General features: G+C 37.9%; 1 protein-coding gene across 1 annotated transcript in view; it reads right to left on the reverse strand.

Annotated features, from left to right (window-relative positions):
• ITSN1 (intersectin 1) overlaps window positions 1-20,799 on the reverse strand; it is a 189,781-nt gene that overhangs the window by 94,365 nt on the left and 74,617 nt on the right. Inside the window, 7 exon segments of the mRNA XM_032472559.1 lie at window positions 5,766-5,906; window positions 5,993-6,142; window positions 7,944-8,206; window positions 10,614-10,729; window positions 12,120-12,257; window positions 15,316-15,379; window positions 19,220-19,320. Of these exon segments, the coding sequence (XP_032328450.1) occupies window positions 5,766-5,906; window positions 5,993-6,142; window positions 7,944-8,206; window positions 10,614-10,729; window positions 12,120-12,257; window positions 15,316-15,379; window positions 19,220-19,320 (973 nt within the window).

A 20,799-nucleotide genomic window follows, 5' to 3' on the forward strand; every position in this document is an offset into this window, starting at 1 on the left:
TTTCTTACATTTTTGTTGACTTACTGCTTACTTATAAGCTTTAAAAAATGTACCTAAAGTACAACTCAGCAGAGAAAACTCAAAGGAATGACCTCGCAACTGTGCTGGGATCAAATGCCATTGCAGTGACCCTGCTGTCTGTAAACTGACTCAGTAGTTTTAACAGGAACTATTCTGTCTTGAACTTTGATCTTTAATGGTGTTGAAATGAGGATTCCCACACACCTGAAACTGGAAACAGACATCAAAAAGAGATTAACAGTTAGAATCTTAGCTGCCACACGTTTGTCCACCATTCAGGATAGAGCTACAGTTTTAAACAGGTACACAGAAATCTCGAACCAACTATTTTTTTACTGACATAGATAAAAGCTAAAACACATTGTATGAAGCTGTTTGAAGTTTTCATGGCTGACTCAACAAGCAACTGTGTTTGCTGAAATTATTCAATACAGTTTCTATACATTTTAGTAAAAGGACAGCTCTTCCATGGGACAGGGTCCCTGGAAGGGTCCTCAGGATGGAACATAAAGGAACAAGAAGACACCCAGAAATTTTTCCACAAAAACATCAGCTTTGGGGGGAACAGAGGGAGGTAGGTAGATGAGGGCAAGGCTGAGGATGTGAGATGCAGTCCATATGGAATCCCATTAAGTCTTATGCATATATGTGTTTGGAAGTCTGCACACACATGGTTCTGGTTGTGTGTGAAAATGTTTATGCGTTCATGTTTTTATACTCACTGTGTGCATGTGTATGTGTGTGTACATGTGTGTGCGTGCATGCACCCATGGCTTGCTAAGGTACATGGAAGGTGCTAGCATAAACTCCTAAAGTGGGGGGGAAAAAAGGACAGCTTTTCCAGCCTTTATTAAGGAATATTTAACTTTTATTTTTACCCTGATTTAAGAAAAAAAAATCTCTCTATATTAACTTTTGGTTTGAAAAAATAAAAATGTCCTAATTAAAAATTTTCATCAGAAAAAAAATAATGAGGACTTCAAGGGGTGGGGGGTATAGCTCAGCAATAGAGCCCATGCTTGGAATGCAAGAGCTCCTGGGTTCAATTCCCAATGCCTCCATTAATAAAGTAGTAGTAGTAGTAGTAGTAATAATAATAATTATTATTATTATTAATTATATTTTATTATTATTATTATTATTTTCACCAGTCCTTTCTGGAACAACCACCTTTAGATACAGACTGGTTTGTGTACAATAAACCAGTCCTTTCTGGAACAACCACCTTTAGATACAGACTGGTTTGTGTACAATAAACCTTTGTGTACTACATGTCTGAACGGTAGAGAGATACATAGCTCAATGCAGAGGATTTGAAGCATCTTCTCATATGCATAATCCACACAAACACATGTGCACACCTCTTGGCCCCAATTTGGAGAAAACAGAATGCACAAATTAGATCATTTTCCCAAAAGAGCACAGCCAACCGAGTTTCTCCTCTTACTCTCCTCACTAAATTCAGGCAAGGCCTCTTACCCAGTCCCAAAGTTTCTTTCCTGAACCAGGACAAACAATGAAGTATCAGGATGAAGCCTGGCTCAGATCTTTGAGATTGGTTTACTTATATAAACATTACTTTTAAATGTACAACCGAAGTTTCTAAAATAGGTCAAACCAACATGAAGGGCTACCTGACTTATTTGCATAGCAGGAATCTGCTAACTCTTGTAAGGAAAGGAAATCAATATCTCATTGCCTACTATGTACCTGGCTTTCTTCAAAGTATGAATTATTTTTAACTTCATTACTTTTTTAGGAATCTTGATTTCTATTTTGTTACCAATAACTGAACACACTAAGCATCAATCTTACATGTTTGGGCACACGTCATTCAGTGAGATAATAAATAAGCACATGATCTTCACTCTTAAATTTTACAGGGGAATATTTCATGAAACTTCTCATAAACAGTTAATGAAAAACACATAAAGAGTTACCATATAAAAGAATATACTTTAAAAAGGTGCATGCATTTTAAAATATTGTCAAACAATTTCTAGCAGTAAACTTCTGACACTATTTACATTGTATGTCATATCCTAGTATCTCAAATTGATGAGGCCTTCAATGGTAATCAGTAAGGACACCGAAGACATGAACAAAACCATGAATCAACTTGATCGTCTGACATTTATGGAAACCCACCCCCAACCCAACTTCAACAAAGTACACATTCTTCTCAAGCGCACATGGAATAGTCACCAAGACAGTCACATGCTGAGCCGTAACATAAGTCTCAATAAACTTAAAAGGATTAAAAAGAATTAAAATCATACAGAATATGTTCACAGATCATACCATAAATAAATAAAAAATCAGTAAGACAGCTGTAAAACAAAAAAAAAAATCCAAGTATTCGGAAACTAAACAGCATAATTCTAAATAACCCATCAAAGAAATGATAAAGGTAGTCAAAAAAAGGTTTTGAATTGAATGAATATAAAAATATAACATTAAAATGTGTAATATGACTATGACAATGCTTAGAAGGAAATTTATAGCTTAAAGTGTTTATACATTATCAAAAATGAAAGGTCCAAATTCAATAATCTAAGCTTCCTCCTAATGAGGCTAGAAAAAAGCAAATTAAGTCCAAAACAAATAGATGGAAGGAAATAATAAGAAGCCTAAGTAAACAAAATTGAAAACAGGCATACTATAGGGGAAAAGAAAAAAATTAATAAAACCAATAAGCTCCTAGTTAGATGGAGAAAAGGAGGAGGAGGGGAAGGTAGAGGAGGAAGGGAAGGAGGAAGGAGAGGAGGCGTTGGACTGGGAGAGAAAAGATACAAATTCCCAGTATCAGGAATGAAAGAACTAACACCACTGCAGATACTACAGACTGGCAAAGAACAATAGGGAGAATATTGTAAATAATTGTATATAAATACATTTGTTAATTTAGATGAAATGCAAAAATTAATTGAAAGATACCATTATTAAAACAGACTAAAGAAAAAAAACAGAAAACTGGTATAGCCTTGTTTCTACTGAATAAATTCTGCAATAAAAGTCCTTCCACAAAGAAAGCTCTGGGCCCAGAAGGCTTCACCACTGAATGCCACCAGAAATTTAAGGAAGAAACTCAGGCATCCCTCAGTATCCATGGGGGATTGGATCCAGGATCCCCTCAATAGTAAAATCCAAGGATACTAAAGGCCTTCATATAAAATGGCATAGTACAATCAGCCCCTGAATCCTAGGGTTGGTTGAATCCACACATGTGGACTAACTGTACTGAGACTGGAATCTGGTAACTATTTTAGGAGGTGAGAGAAAGTTATAGAAATACACAGGATTTTAAGAGAGAAGCTGATGGGGTTATCTAGGGAGGCAGTGTGTGCTATCAAGGTTAGAAGTAAAGTCTTAAAGTCACATAGACCTGGCTTCCGATTTGGACTCCTGCTTTCCAGCTAGAAATCGAATGCTAGAAACTGATTCTAGAATGTTCCCTTCTAGAATCTTCAATTTCTCACCTATAACGTGAGAATGATGATAGTGCTCTTACCAGATTATTGTGGGACTCTATTAAATATTCACATTACACTCTTAGCACTGAGCAGACCTGGCACACGCCAGGCTTTCAATAAATGGTAGCTACCACTACAGTCCACAATATCTGGATTCAACCAGCCTAGGGTCAAATTTCAATCCAAATATGCAGACATGAAAGGACTACTGTACTATCCATTTTATATAAAGGACTTGAGCATCCATAATTTTGGTATCATCAGGCAACTTGCAACAAGTTCCCCACGGGTATTAAGTGAAGACTACCATTTCATGTATTTTCAGAAAATAAAGAATATCCTACAACTTATTTTCTTATTTATTACCCTGATACCAAAGCTAGACAAGGAAGTTATGAGAAAAGGATAAACCATATCCCTCATGAATTTAAATTAAAAGATCTCTAGTAATAGCAAGTTGAATCCAGTAAAACATTTTTTAAACACTAATATCAAGTTCAGTTCACCCCAAGAATGGAAAGTCAGTTTAACATTCAAATTTCAACCAAATTTAAATCACCATATTAACAAAATAAAGGATAAAAACACATGAACAGCTCAAAAGATACAGGAAAAAAATATGATGCAATTCAACATCCATTCATGATAAAAACTCTCAGCAAACAAGGAACAAAAGGAAAGTCCCTCAGCCTGATAAAGGGCATCTACAAAAAACAAACAAACAAACAACAACAACAACAACAACAACAAAAACCTACAGTTAACAGCATACTTAATGGTGAGAGACTGAATGCTTTCCCTCTAAGATCAAGGACAAGACTCTCCCCACTTCTATTTAACATAGTACTAGAGGTTGTAATCAATGCAGTTAAGACAAAGAGAAATAAAAGGCATATACATTGGAAAGTAAGATATAAAGTTATCTTTATTCACAATGTTTATGCATTTAGAAATTCTAAGGAAACTACGATAAAGCTATTAGGACTAATAAATGAGCTAAACAGTATCACAGATATAAGGTCACTATAAAAATGAATTATTTCTAAATACTGGCATCAAACGGTAGTAAATTAAAGTTAAAATACATTACACACAATAGCATCAAAACCTCTATATAGTTAGGGCTGAACTTTACAAAATACGTACAAAACTTGTACACTGAAAACTACAAAACACTGCTGGAAGAAATTTGTAACAACCCAAATAAAATTGAGAGATATCATAGGACTCAATATTATTAAGATGTCAACTCTTCCCATACTGATCTATAAACTCAGTGGAATTCCAATAAAAATCCTAAGTACTTTTGTAAAAACTGACATGCTGATTTTAAGGCTTATGTGGAAATGTAAAGGGCCTAAATAGGCAAAATAATTTGAAAAAGAAAAATATTGAGGAACTCATACTACTTGATTTCAAAAATTATTATGAAACTAAAATTATCAACTGAGTGAAATACTGGTGAAAGGACAGACACAGATCAGTGGAATAGAACAGAGTCTAGAAAAGATTTTTACAAACGTGGTCAATTGATTATCAACAAGCTACCAACTATTCTCTATACATAAATCTCCAGAACTCCCCCTAATATACTTAACTGCACTTATTTACTTGTGCTTAACACGATAAAGGCAAAGTCCTGTAAGTGGACTACAGGTCCTATATGATCCAGCCTACCTGCTACACCCACAGCAGTCTCCTTGCTGAAACTGACATCAAAGAGATGGGCTACAGCCTCAGGTCTTCTGCACTGCTGTTCCCCTACCTAGAACTTGCTCTGCCAGATAGCCACTTGGCTCAACCACTCATCTCTTTTAAGTCTTTGCTCAAGCAGCACCCTCAGAGAGAGGCATTTCTTGACCACCTCATTTAAAATCACAGCCCTCCTTACTGCTGAGAATTCTCTAACTCCTCCCTACTCACTCTCCACAGCACTTTTCATTTTCTAATAGATTACATACTTGTCTTATTTCATTAGTGCCTGTCTCCCCTGAAACAGAGGGTAAGCTCCATGAGGGAAGGCTCTTTGTCTCTGCTATCCACTGCTGGATCCTCAGTTTTTACCAGAGCTTGCACCGTGCCAGCACGCAGCAGTGTCAGCAAGTGTGCTGAGTTACTAGACAACCTATTTTCAGGCAATGACCGTGTCTATTTTGTCTTCCCTTCCCAGCGCCTAGCAGATGCTTGATGTTTGCTGAGTGAATAAATGAATGAAATGAATCAGAGAAAGGCATGGAAGCCAAAAAGCTACTAAGGGACATGTTTTCTCACCTGTAATTGTTGCTGTAGATGGGTGATTTCAGCAATTCTCAACTCTCTAGATTTGTTCGTGCTCTCAATCTCTTGCCTCTGGGTCGTCAATCGACATCTGATATCCTGAAGTTTTCCTTCTAGTTGATGCTTTTTATCATTCTTTAACAGATGAAAAATAATAAGAATGATTAGTATTTTCATGGCTCAGTGTAAGCAGATTCTCAAAGCATAATCAAACCACTCACTAGAGCTTCTAATTCAAATTCCAAAGTCTTCTTCTTTGCTTTTAGCACAACTATGTCCTCTTGTTCTTTGTTTCTTTGATTTAATAGTTCTTGTCTCCGGTTCCGTTCCCATTCAAGTTGTCGTTGCCTTTCAAGCTCCCGTTTTGCAGCCTGTGACAGACATAGACGATTTATTAATTTTTTATTTCTTACACTATACAATATCGCTTAATAAACTTTACATCTAGTAAGTCTTTTCTTTTAGGGGTTAAATATTATTAAATATTAAAAGAAATTTTTATTATAAAATAGCAAAAAAAATTTTTGGACAAGTGCGGGAAAAAAGAGAATACTTAGGCTAATATAGTTGAGAACAGGCAGGATTGTCTCAGTATTGACATTCAATTCTTTATGCCTTTAAGGATGCTTGATGTAAATAAACCTGCTCTCCCTTATTCACTGACTCATAAAAAACAAGGAACATTTCTTTAATCTAGTAAAATCAAACCAAAACCTCCAGAACAAAAAATAAAACCAAAAAAGCATTCTCCCACCAAATGAGTAATTATTATTTCTTTTGGCACATGGCAAGTTATTATTTAGCTCAAGTTTTAAATTGTGACCCCCATCTCCCTCCTCATTCATTTCCTTTTCACCACAGAAGGATCTGTAATTTCTCTGGCAACGTCAGCTCTCTTCAACTCTGACTGAGATGACTGCTAGGCAGGGTATCTGTCAGAGAACCTGGTACTCTTTATTGTATTGCAGTTGTTCAATTGCTTCTTACATCCCTGTGCTCCAACTGCACAGTAAGGGCCTGGAAGACAGGTGGAGTACTTATCCACCACGACATCTCCAGGGACTATCAATGCCTGGCACATAGTAAATGCCAATTAAATAATTCTGAATAAACGCTCTAAAATGTCTTTTTTTTTTCAAACACTGAAGAAGGGAAGACTGTCTTTTGGCTGTCATTCTAGAAATGAAAATCCTGTTAGTATCTGTGCGTGTCTGCCTAAATAAAAGGCAGCTTATGGTTACAAGTTTTCTAAAGCAACCATCAGGGGATAAAGTATTTTTTAATAAAGAAAAATTCCCCATCTTTAAAATACCTTTCATTCACACAAGAGAGAATCATGGCATTGCCTCTGTAACAATATACTAAAATTGGAAAGACAGACAAGAGATTGGCTTTGCCCCTATCCAGGTATGGTACCAAATTTAGGAAGCTTTCCGTAAAATACAGAGATGATGCCTAGACATCTATTTTAAAGGTGGGGGTGCAGAACAATATAATTAGTATGATACCATTATAGTGGTTAAAAAAAATTACACTAAACCCCAACCTTTCTACCATATCAATCTTTTTATTTCTACATATGTATATCAATGCAGAAAAAAGGTTGGGAAAAAATTCTTAACTGATACCAGTAGTTTGCGACAAGGCTGCATTATCAAAAACTAGTACATGAATGCTCATAGCAGTATTATTCATAATAGCCAAAAAGTAGAAACAACCCCCAAATGTCCATCACCTAATGAATGGATAACTAAAATGTGGTCTATCCATGGAATGGAATATTATTCAGCCATAAAAAGTAATAAAGTATTGATTCACGCTATAGCTTAGATGAACCTTGAAAATGTTATGCTCAGTGAAAGCCAGACACAAAAGGCCACATATTCTATGATTCCATTTATACAAAATGTCCAAAATAGGCAAAGCAATAGAGATAGGAAGTAGATTCGCGGTTGTTAAGGTCAGGGAGGAGGGGGAATGGGAGTAACTGCTTAGTGGGTATGTACGGAGTTCCTACCAGGGGTGATAAATTACTGGGAATGGTTACATAACTTCGTGACTAACTAAAACTACTGAGTTGTAAAATGAAAAAAAAGGCTGTATTAATTTATTACTTGGACAATTCTGAAAAAGCGCACATGCTAATTACGGGGCTGCGTCACAGCTGCTCACCTCTCGTCTCTCGATTTCTTTCCTCCGCTCCTCCTCCCTCTGCCGTTCTAGTTCCCGCTGCTTTTCCAGTTGCTTCTCCAGCTCCAGTTGTCTTTTGCGCTCTTGCTCCTGGCGCTCCCGCTCCTTCCGCTCCTGCTCCGCCCGCTCCAGCTGGGCCAGGCGCTCCTGCTCTTTGCGCTGCTGCTCCAAGAGCGCTTGTCTCCGCTTCTCCAGTTCCAGATTGCCGCGCTCGAAGTTCTCACGCTTCTTATCCTCAAACGTGACTTTAAAACAAGAAACAACAGGGAGGGAAAGTGATTTTCAGGTAGTAAGGGTATAGCTCAGCGGTAGAGCGCTTGCTTAGCACGGAAAATGTCCTGGGTCCAATCCCTAGTACCTCCATTAAAAATAAATAAATGAAACCTAATTACCCTGCCCAGAAAGAACCCACAAAGTTGTGCTTTTCAACATACTATTGTCAAAGGAAAAGCTCAATGGTATATTTGAAATGTGTAGTGTTAACTGCAAACCAGAGCTCTCTAAGCTGCCTTCCGCCTTGCCCTCACTGAAGATGCCCTCCTTTTAAATGCTCTCCACCTAACCTCTTGTTTACATATTCTCCCCTCCAGGAGGAACGCCAAATCATGGTGTTCAAAACACCAAATCATGGTGTTCAAAACACCAAACGTGATTTCTAGAATAATCTCTCGACAGCAATTCTGCATCATCGCTCCATCTCCATTCCTTCTCTGTTCTCTGCCCTTTCCCTTTTCTATGACTTTGATTTCAGCACCTGACCCCCATCCCTTTCATACATGAATCTCTCCCTTTCAACCTTTTTTTCCCTTTGCTTAAAACTGTGCTGATGTGGCTTCAATCTTAACATGATGCTTTCTGAAAGCAGAGGTAGGAAGGTAAGTACCCTGTGTTTCACACTGAAGAGCAAGTTGTGCCCTAATTGTTAGGTAGATGATATTCTGTAAATAATTTTTTCTAACCCATTATTCGGTTTCCGTCTTTCAGAACACCAATTACGAATTTTAGATCTATTCCCAGGTCAATTATTTTTTTCTCTAATCCTTGCTAACACTGTTTACATCCACTTTATTTTACTTAAAAAATTTCCATCCTCCATGTCTCTTACTATGTTTTCAGCAGTGTCTATTCAATTTTGTGTTTGCCTCGCATGCGTCCTTGGAGCCAACCCAGACAAGGGAACCTCTCACTGCCAGCCTGTGTAGCATGCCATCCCATTGTTTCCTGATCTATTTCAAGAATTTTCCTTTCATACTTTGCCTTCAGATGTGTGGCTGTGAGCATCCATTCTTGGCTTCTTCCCACATTCCTGCCTGGCCTTCACTGCTTTAGACAGACTTCCCTTACACACAGTAGTTAGGGATTAGAGGTCAAAGATGCAAATAAATTTCATTTTCTTGTTCTGCTTGCTCCTTTAATGATTTCAGAGGAGGCAGCATCCCTTTTACTCCTGCTACCTTAAAACTGAAAGTCCCCTCAGCCAGAGAAAAGAATGAAGTAATGATACATACTACAATGTGAATGAATCGCAAAAATATTATGCTAAGTGAAAAAAGTCAGACATAAAAAAGTCACCAACTGCATCACACCATTTATATGAAATATCCAGAATAGGTAAATCCAAAGAGACAGGAAGCAGATTGGTAATTTCCAGGGGCTGGGGGAAAGGGAGAACAGAGAGTGACTAGGTAAGGCCAATGTCGTGGACTGAATGTTTTCTACCCTACCAATTCATGTGTTGAAGCCCTAAGCCCCAGTGGGTGATATTTGGAGATGGGACCGTTGTAGCCAGGGGTTAAGATAAGGTCCTAACAATGGGGCCCTCATTATGAATTAGTGGCCTTACAAAAAAAGGAAGAGAAAGCTATCCTTTTCTTTTCATGTGCACACACCAAGGAAAGACCACATGAGGACATAGTGAGAATGCAGCCATCTGCAAGTTGGGAAGAGCGCCCTCACCAGGAACAGAATTGAACGGCTACCCTGATCTTGGACTTCCTGTTTTCCAGAACTGTGAGAAGCAAGTGTCCTCAGCAAGTCAATTATCCCTTAAACACTTAAAATACAGCAAAATGACACTGACAAGGGTAACATAAAGGGACTCTATAATACATGTCATTAGTACTTCTGAATATCAATCCGCATCTCATCATTAATAATTCATAACTACCACAGAATATTTTAACAGTGTGATGATTTATCATTATAAATGATGATAATTTAAATTAGGTTCATACTAAATTTAAAATAGCTTCTTGTTATCAAGGAGCTTCCAATTCTCTAACAACATGAGAAAATAACAGTGGGCAATTTTACATTCTGCTTCTGCAGTGGTATTAAGCAACCACCTGAAAAGCTTATCAAGTTTGAGTGTTTTACAGATAACATTTATAAAATTTCTGTTAAGTGGTAAATAATCAGACCTCAATTTAAAAGCTAGAACAAGGGTGCAGTAGCAGAATACATAATGTTCTTATTTCTATACATATATTCAAATCCCAAAGTGTATTAAAAGTGTCTTCTTTCTGACTAAGGTGAAGTTAAAGGAACATAGTAGCAAGAATGTCAAAACCTAAATTTACTTTTACCTCCATCTTTGCCTTACAAATAGAAAATCTCTAATAAGCTACAAGTCAAATATAAAGACTGGCTTACCAGGTAGTTTCTTTTCTAGTTGTTGCTGTTCGTCTTCTAAAACTGGTTCCTCCGGTAACCTCTGATCTACCGATGTTGAGCTTATGACAGATATCCCACTGCCAGATCGAACTCTTCTGCAATTGCAAAAAAAAAGAAAAAAGAAAAAAATAAATGGATTCACGTAAAGCTGCCGAGGAAGAACTGAGCAAATTATGAATAAAAATTTTTAAAGATTATGTCACGTAGCATGGAGTAAATTTCATTTTTAGTGAGGAAAAGATAAAGATTTGGTCTTTTCTAGTTACAAAGAGCTTTTAAAAAATGAATATCTGAACATCATCAAACTCTGAGTGCCAAACTTGTTCAAACGTTTAGAATCATCAATAAAATGAAGGCAATTCCAAAGGATGAAATCAGCTACTCATCACCAAGTGGCTAGGGCGGCACCTGGGACGGAGCGACTGTGCGCTGTTATCACCTCTATGGAACATTAAATTCCTCCCAGGGAAGATTCGCAGCTCAGCTAACTGGGAGCGTCTCTTTTCCCTTTAAGAAGTCTCTCCATTTTCTCTCTTAATCAACACACGAAATGCCTACACTTCATAGTCCTTAAAACAAATCGCTTAGTTTACTGATTACTTTCACTTCACACCACTAATCTTGTTCTTTTAAACCAATCTGCCTATCTTCTTTTTATGCTTTTTTATCAGCTCTCAGTGTTAAGTGTCTCTTGTAGTGATTCCTGTAGCTGTGAGATCTTACAAACTGCCCAGCTACCAGTCTCTTTCTGCACAGTCACAGCTCTCTCCGCTTTCCTGTACCGTGAATGTGCAAACAGCGATGACTCCATTTCTCTTACTTTTATGGGGCCTTTCCCACCAGTCTTTCCTGACATTTGAGTGATTAGGGCAGAAATTCTCATCTGTGTTTCTTTTGCTCTTCTTTACACTTGAAAAGTCTCAAATTTGTCCTTTAAGTTAAAGCCTTAAGATGTAGTTGTCTGGGAGGTGTGTATGTGTGCAGACATATGGAGGTGGAGGACACCGGTCACTGCAGATTCCTCCCAACTGGACCCTGATCTACCCTCTCAACGTCTCCACTGAGATTGCATTTCAGACCACAATTTTCTTTAATTATCTTCCTGATCATAGTTTCTGCATTGCCAGCATTTTGTTATCTCTCAAATATATAGAATTCATAGGCAGAATCTCCTAGATTTATTTTCTGTGTACAGGTTGATACGGTTTAACTGCTAAAGTTTTGTTGAGCTTCTATAATATGGACTGTCTCAAAAATCACCATTTTTTTTTAGGTTTTACTTGATTATTTTGCTCATATACTGTAAATAAAGAACAGAACAGGCAAAGATTAACACAGAACCTACAGAAGATTGTCTTGAATTCATGGATAGATTCATTTACCTGCCGGGAATAAAAATGACTGTAAGATACACAGCCTGCAAAGCCAAGTTTGAAATTCACATGCTCAGCACACAATTTCTTTTAAGAGGCAAATGTTCCTTACCTAAAGGAGGGTGGAATGTATTCTGGAGGCAGGACCGGTGGCAGTGGTTGGCCAGACATGGCTACATCAATTAGGTGCATAGCCAGGATAAACTCTTCTGCTGTGAGTTTTCCATCTTGATCAATGTCAGAAAGATTCCTGTTCAACAAAAAGTTAACTGTAATCTAGTTTCGTGAAAGTGCTTGCTTGTTACTATTCATGAGTGACTTAAACGTTCTATTTTCTTATTCTGACTCCAGGCCAACTGAGTCTCACAGTGCCTCAGTTTATAAAAGTAGTACCTGTTTCATACCACTGTAGAAAAGACAAAATGAGACAATCCTCCTAGTTGGGATGGTGTTCAGCATTCAACAAATGTCAACTATGATTGTAATCACATTCTTCTCAATCCTTGCAAACTCATTTAAAATGTATTATACTCATATTCCACGTGTCTTTAAACACTACGCTCTGTGAAGTATCAGGTCAGAGAGTAAATACTTAAGCTTTGCTGTACACACAATTTCTATCACACTGAATTCTACTGTTGAGCAGGAGAGCAGCCATAGATAATATACAAATAATTGAATGGGCATGGTTGTTTTTAAAATAAAACTTCATTTAGAAAAATAGGTGCAGGCCAGATTCAGCTCGGTGGACCAACCCCTGATCCAGACCTACAGGGGGTGGATCTTTATGGCCTCCAGCCACAGAGGAAAGGTATTTTCTGCTCCTTAATCTCAGCATTCAATTGCTACCATTCTTCGTAATCAACTTGCTCTAGGACCTAAGTAAACAGATTTTTTACCAAGTTGCAGAATCTGATTTTACTTCACAACTTCTGGACACTAAAAGAGGACACAAGGCCACAAAGCTGTTCACCAAAACGCCAACAGGACAGATGTTACGCTGGGCGACTGGCTTTGCTGATGCCATAAATCAAGAAACTCCTCTTAAATCTGAAATTCCTCAGGTGCCATAACCTCTTTTTCTTCCTTTTACAGGTAAAATTTCCTTATAGTAACATTTGCCCCTTTTAGAATATAGTTCTGCAAATATTTTTTGTTTTTAATTTTTGAATGGAGGTACTGGGGATTGAACCTAGGACTTCATGCATGCTGAGCATGTGCTCTACCACTGAGCTTTACTCACCCCACCCTCCAACCCCCACCAGCAAGTTTTGACAAACATTCAGTTGCGTAACTACTACAATATATAGAACAGTTTGATGATCACCCCAAATTCCCCCATGTCTCTTTACAGTCACCCCTTCCTTTGCCCCCAGCCCCAGCAACCACTGATCTCTTTCCTGCCCCTCTAGCTTTGCCTTCTCCAGACCGGCCAGACTCCTATTTTTAAGCAGAACAGAGTCACAAATGAAAACCCTGCCTGTTTCACCCTGTTCTCTCTTCCTTCCCATGCCCCACCACTGCCCACTCCTAGGTAAGTGTGATTAAATTCCTGTTTTTCCCCCACACTCGCCTAAAGAGTGGCTGTAAATATTTAAAGCATCTGTTTATCATGTAGAAGAATATAATATTCTAGTAGGAGAAGACTCAAATATTTTTTTTCAATGAGGGCAGGTTATAAATGAGAAACTTAAACATTTCATTATATTCTAGAGTCATGAGAACCACCAACCTCAAAAATGTTAGGTCTTCAGTGTTTATTTCAGAGAGCCCTAGGATACCGAAACACACCCAGACTTAAAGAAGTCTGGATGTGTCATAGATATAAGATGTTTATTAACTGATCTATTATTATCCTATTGCAAAAGGCAGACCCTTTAATACAAAGCAGAAGGGACCAGGATGGGCCAAGAGAGCGGCACTACAGCTTGTTCATTTATGGAACAACCACATCAACGTACCTGCAGCATAATCACAAACCTAGCAGGTAAACCGTATAGACCGGGTTTATTTTCCAGGCAGAATCAATGGATAACACATAACTGAGAGATACATACTTCTTAAGATATCATTTTAGTCAACATTTAAATGTAAGGAGCCCTGTAGGAATTAGGCAATGTTCACTAATAGCTACTAAAAATCATTACAAAATAGACAAAGAGACATTTATGCACCTCCTGAAAAGTACACTGTAACTTCTCTGATGTAATTCAAACTTGAATCTGATGAGTGCTTCTCAACCACTGACTGATTTTTGTACTGCACACTGATTTGTCAGTGTCTGGAGACACTTCTGATTGTCACAGCTGGGGGTAGGGATTATGTTACTACAGTAGGAGGAGGCCAGAGATGCTACTTAACAATCTACAATCCACAGAAGAGCCCCCGACAACAGAGTAACCGGGCCTAAAACGTCAGTAGAATGGAGGTGGAGAAACCTTTCCCTAGATCTAATTACCAATCTACCGGAAATACAAGACTGAATCAAAATCACAAGGATGCAGCCATCAAAAGTTAGACTATAAGAAACTACAGGACAACGAATTTATGTATGTATATGCAAGACTGGGACGTTGTGCTGTGCACCAGAGACTGACACATTGTAACCGACAGCACTTCAATTAAAAAACAAAAAGAAAAGAAACTATAGGACAAATGATCTGGGGGTTTTTCCAGGGGTGAGGTGGGAAAGGATTAGAGAACAAGACAAGCAGGAATTTTTAGGTTAAAGACTTAAATAAAAGAGGTATCAACCAACTGTTACAAAATATAGGTATATTTCAGTCCTGATTTGAACAAATCGACTATAAAAAATTATGAAGTAATCTAAGGAATTTAAATATTATCTGATTAACTTACTGATAAGAATTAGTATTAAAAGTTTCAGTACTTCAATACTCTATTACTATTCGTATTATAGTCATGTAGAAAAAAAATCCCTATGTCTTTTGGAGATACAAGCAAAAATATTTACAGATGAAAATGATACAATGACAGATGTGACTTCAAATAATTGAAAGGAGGAAGGGAGAACCAGAGTTAGCAGTGAACTGAGACTTACTTAAAGTGTGCTGAGTTCTTGAGAATTCATTATATTAATCTATTTTTGTATTTTTCAAAATCAAAAGGGGAAAAAGAGAGGTAATCATGACCTTTAATGAGGTAATCTTACAGCTCACTGAAAAGTAAGTACACTCCATATACTCCATTATAAATAACAGTATTAACCTAAAGATTCATGAGGCCATATCAATTTAAGAAACAAAGTTTCCACTTTATGCAAACCAAGGAGATTTTTCATTCCTTACCATATTGAAGCCAGCTGAGCCTGTGGTAAACTTGACTGCATAAGAATAGTTCTTGCTTGAGGACCTAAACAAAAACCGGGAAAAAAATAAAAGATGAATTAGCAAACCTTCACTGTCTAGGCAGATCAGTGTTCTGTATGCATACCGTGCAATCTCGTGCAATGACAGTGCTTGAAACAATATTTGCTACTACCTAAAGGGCTTTTATAAAGGAAAACAAGCCCCAATGAAAAAGGGGAGAAACACGCAGCACAGCACAGCATCTGGCATATTGTCAATACATTTTTGTTCAATGGATATTTCATAAAGAATGAGTATGTAAGAGTTTAGAGTTTCAAAACATAACGTGCTCTTTTGTCCAAGTTACCGTCTCTATTTGTATTGGGTTTTTATTTACCAAGCTGAAGCTTATTCTCTCTAAATTCAACATCTGCCACCACCTGAAGCCTCCACCTGATGACTGTCAAATTCAGACAAGATTCAAAGAATCTTAGAGGAGGAAGGGACCTTAGAGAGAACTCTTCTACCCATTCCATTACACAAACAAACAAACAAACAAAAATAGACTTGCTCAAGTTTATACAAATGGCTAATATCACAGCCATTTCCTAGGTTAGCGATAAAGAAGAATTCCTGGAATTTCAACTCTCCTCTCAAAATCAGCCCTCATTTCTTAAAAGACTTGTAAATGTCTTTATTTCTGGCATGAAACTAGCCTTAGATACCAGACAAAGGCTATGTGTCTGGTGTTGTGTGTTTAAATAAACCAGTGTCATGGAGAGACAAATGCCTTATTCTACCATTGACTCCCAAGGTGTGGTCCCAGGATGACAGGTAGACCAAGGAATGGAAAGTGGTAGAAACTGTGTTGGGACGATAACCACCTATAAAATTTTGCTTGTTCTGTGGTTTTGCTGGAATGAGGAAAGTTCACCGATCATTGTATTTCGTCTCTATCACTGTATTTAAAATGTTGGCAACATGGCAACATTAAAGCAGAATTGGCAAAACGTTAGTGAATGATTTACTTGACACTTAAAACAATTCTGCCTACTTCAGAACTATATAAAAGAAAGTTCGTATTTCATCTACTCTCAGTAAAAAGTGTAACGAGACATGAAAAGAACAAGCCCTGGACCTGGATGTCGGGAGATATGGATTCCAGTTCTGACTTTTCCACTCCCTAATGACATGTGACATTAACAAAACTACTTTCCTCTCTAAGAGGAAGTTCCTTTGTATCTGAAATGAGGGAAATGATCTAGAACAGAGATTGACAAACCACAGCCCATCGGCCATACTGGGCCTGCCACCTGCTTTTGTAAAGTTTTACTGAAACATAGCCACACCCATTCACTTAAGCACAATATGTGGATGGCGGCTTTCGTACTTCAACAGCTAAGCTGAGCAGTTACGATAGCGTAGGACTGCAAGCCTAAAATGTTTACTGTTTTGCTCTTTAGCGAAACAGCCCATCGAGCCCTGCACTAGAAGATCACAACTGTCTTTTGCAACTTTAATGCCTGACTCTAAATCCTAAGACAAGGTTGTGAAACGTTAAGTTAGATCAGCAACAGCAAAGACAGTAGCTTAGCATAACAGGACATCATAAAATCAAGCTGTGTGTGCACGGAACCATCCTGTAGGAGCCTATGTGCATGAAAGGAGTACCGGCTTATAAGGAAACATTATGGGGATAAACAGAAATCTCAAGTTCACAGACCTTACAGTGGGCATCCGTGTTTGGGTAGGGAAGCGTGAATGAAAAGGACAGAGATAATTCAGTGAAGTTAATGCTTTCGTCCAAAATGACCAGGCCTTTAGCTTTTGTGATTAATATATGAATAACTAAATAACCCATTCACTGTTTCAGAATGCAAGGAGCTAATACAATACCTCTTCTCAGAGGAAAAGCAGTAACAGCCTTACCAGAATTCTAGAATTGCTTATGTAACTTTGATTAAAGAGTATCTCCTTCTCTCTTTTGTAAGAGTGTCTCTTTTAAGAGCACACAACAGCATACACATCAAGCTGTGGAGGAACAAGGGGGTGCCCACCTAAGCAGGTGTATCAGCTAAATAAACCCAGGTAATCAGTGGGGTAAATTGTGCCCCTGAGAGATTAGCATCACTTCCCACAGTGAATAGGCTCACATTACATGCTCAGAGGTTCTCACTTCCCTCTCTTGGGACCAATCCATGGCATTCTTACGCCTAACAACATATTCTTGCAGACGCAGCCAGAATCTGATGGCATTCACAAGAATTAAAGTAAAAATTTCACTTGTGCCTCTTTACATTCCAACTTTCTTGTCATTCTTCTTATTCTTAAGCTGAATGAGTAACTGCTTTGGGGGTTGAGGATTCATACAATTATTTTCATAGTTGTGCCTGTAACAATAATCTTTGTATTTCATCTATCTCAACAAATGAAAATGAAATTCCCAGCTTAAATTCTTTCCAGGGCAAAACAGTAATAAGTATAGAGATAAACAGTAGCCAAAGTCTGCTCTTTCTAGTATGTTTCAAATTTTATTTTCTGCCTCAGAGATTAAAAGTTTTAAATATCCAAGTGACTTTGGGATACAGGTGTTACACTTCAGTCATAAAACACACGTCCTACCAAGAAAAGAGACTTTCTGCATAAATGTTGCATCTGAATACTATTTTAAGTAACTCACAGCAAACACCAACAATGCTTTGAAGAAACGTTTTCAGATTCACTGACAATATAGGTCTGGGTTTGTATGATGCACTGGTGTCAAATCACATTAAACTGTACTTAAAACTATACCGCTGAATATTCCTTCAGTGCCCAAATGAGCTCGCCTGGTTTTTCATGTTGTGCTTAAGAGTGACAGCTACTCCTTTAGCAGAGTGAGCAAAACATATAGAGAACTTGCGGATACTCATAATTCACCGTTTCCAATACAAATACATGCTTGTTTGCGATTACTGCTAAGACTCTTTCCTAGGACAGGGCTCAAGATTAGATCAAAACCCTTCAAAAAATTTCATCCAATCCGGACATTTGTAAACAAGGATGAATTTTTCTTTTAGAAGTAAAAATTGCAATTGTAAGTGATAGCAAAAAAAAAAAAAAGTAAGAATCAGAAATTAAAAGTGTTTTGTGTTAAGTATCAGTGCTTCTCCATCCCAGGAAAATTAACCCATTCTCCACCCCCCCTTCATATTTGTTAAAAAGCAGTTATATTTCCCCGCCTTTTACATTTAATGTTCATACCAGAGGTCCCTATTTTCCTTTATTAAAAGTATGCTTTTCTTTATAACTTTCTAATCAATGTTAAGTGTTTAACCCCTTATTAGAAAGATTTCTGGATTAATATCATGAAATCCTTTGTATGCCTCAGATGTAGACAACAGAACCTTTTTTTAAAAATCCTTAGAGACCATATAACATAATTCTGGCCTTTTATACATAAAGAAATAAGATCCAAACAGGTAAAGTGACCTCCAGCTGGTTAGTGGCAAAGCCGAGTTCCAAAAAACCTTTAATTCTGTATTACTGCTGATTCTTTGTAGGCAATTTCAAGTTCACCTACAAAGTTGAACTTCAGAAAGTGAACCAGTCCTTGTTGACAGCAGGGTTTCTTCGCTAGTGCTTGGATTTGCACACTAGTGGCATTTGGTGTGCTGAAGGATCCTTGGTCTAGGTTCTATTCACCAAGAAGCACTGGGGCAAAAGCCTGAGGCACTGGAAAGTAGAGAAACTACAGCCTTACCAGTAAATAAGAAGTTGAGATAAGAGGGACAATGAAAAATCCTATTTAGAAAAAAAGTAAACAGATAGAGACATTTGGAAACTCTTTGGCCCAACAGCTAGAAACAAAGTGCATTCAGAACAGAGATCATATTTCATTCAATTAATTCTTATTTGTAAGTACCTGTTAAGTGTCCACTCATGGATTTGTCATGACTATTGAATAACTGTCTGTATTTCAGTCTGGAAGACTGGGGAACGGCCCACTCTGCGGCTGGAGGGACGCTGTGGGGAAAGCAGGAAGGAGAGGGAAAAAGGATGAACAGTAAGGAATAACCTACGTTAAGTCCTTAAAAAACAGGAAACTAACAAGTCTCCAGAAAACGAGCTTTAGCATTTTATTCACTATTTGATGACTATTTCTGAATTTTCTGTAATGGTTATTTCCATTTTTTAAGGTTATAAACCTTTCTCTTGAAACAAATAAGCTCATTATTTTTTCAGAAGCGAGGGTAAACACAAGAGACCAAGAGACTGTTTCAGGTTATATATACAATTTAATAATTTAAAGGTTCTACAAAAGTACGGAAAAGCTCCTTGGCACTGAGGTGATACAATAATGTCCAGGCCTTTCTAAACTTCTAGAACATTCCAAATCTTTTGGTCTGAAAAGCAATGCTAAAGGCAAACTGCCTTTAAAGATATTAATTCTTTAAAATGTGTAACTTTTTATACACCAAGATACAGGATGTATTTCTTAATGAAAGGAAATTATTTCATTCTAGGAAGTTCAAATTCCCACAAACAGAGTTTCCCAGAGAGCTGTCCCAACATGAAACCATTCCCGGGGCGGCGGCAAGTCAGCATCAGGGGCCCTGCTTCTGACAGTGGTCCAGGGCCGGCCTTTCCCCGCAGCGCCTCTGAGCCGAGGAAGCCCTGCTAGCAGTCAGTCTGGGTGCAGACCTCCTTAGTGATTAGTTTCTCAGATTAGTTCCCACACAGTATCACCCGCTTGGTACCCAGGGCTTGTTAAGAGCCAGATAGATGTCTAAATCGGGCAATTTACACACGACAGGCTCAGTATGGCTGAGCTGACCGTAAAAATGGCATTCCATTTCCAGGACAGAAGACAACTAACGCCCCATTTGCAATTTCCTTTCATTTCAACAAAAGTTTCTATTTCGAGCACGTTAAAGTAGAATTTTAATCATGAATTGAACTACTGGATTATCATTTATGTATGTTATCTATGCATTTATACTGACTATGTACACTTTTTAAAGCACAGAAATGGCTCCCAACACTTGAAAAGTACCTATATGAATTTACCGTTTCAATTTTAAAAGTTTCCTAATAAAAAAAGCACCGAGGTCCACTCTGCTGTGAATGCTTCTGCAACAACTCTCTCATTTTAAACTGTTTAGCCGATTCCAGCTCCTGTTTGTCAAGAAGCTAATTATCTCTCTCCTGCACCCCAGGAATGTAGGGTGTTACAAAGAAGGTGTCCAAGATTACACTTATCAAGTCATAGTTTTTTGCCAAATTCCTGAGCATTTACATAGACTTAAAAAAACTCATTAACCAAAAAGTTAGATGCCACATTACAAAAACTTGCTAGAAATTTAAATTATTGAAAAGATAACTACCAAAATACCCAGTGTTTCTGTACCCAAGCAGAACTCTAGGGGGCCTTCCCAGGACAGACGTCTCCCCACATGTCCTCTGCCTGCCTCTTGTTTGTAGAAAAGCCATCATCTCCCAGGA

This window comes from Camelus ferus, chromosome 1 (genome assembly GCF_009834535.1).
Source record: "Camelus ferus isolate YT-003-E chromosome 1, BCGSAC_Cfer_1.0, whole genome shotgun sequence".
NCBI lineage: Eukaryota > Metazoa > Chordata > Mammalia > Artiodactyla > Camelidae > Camelus > Camelus ferus.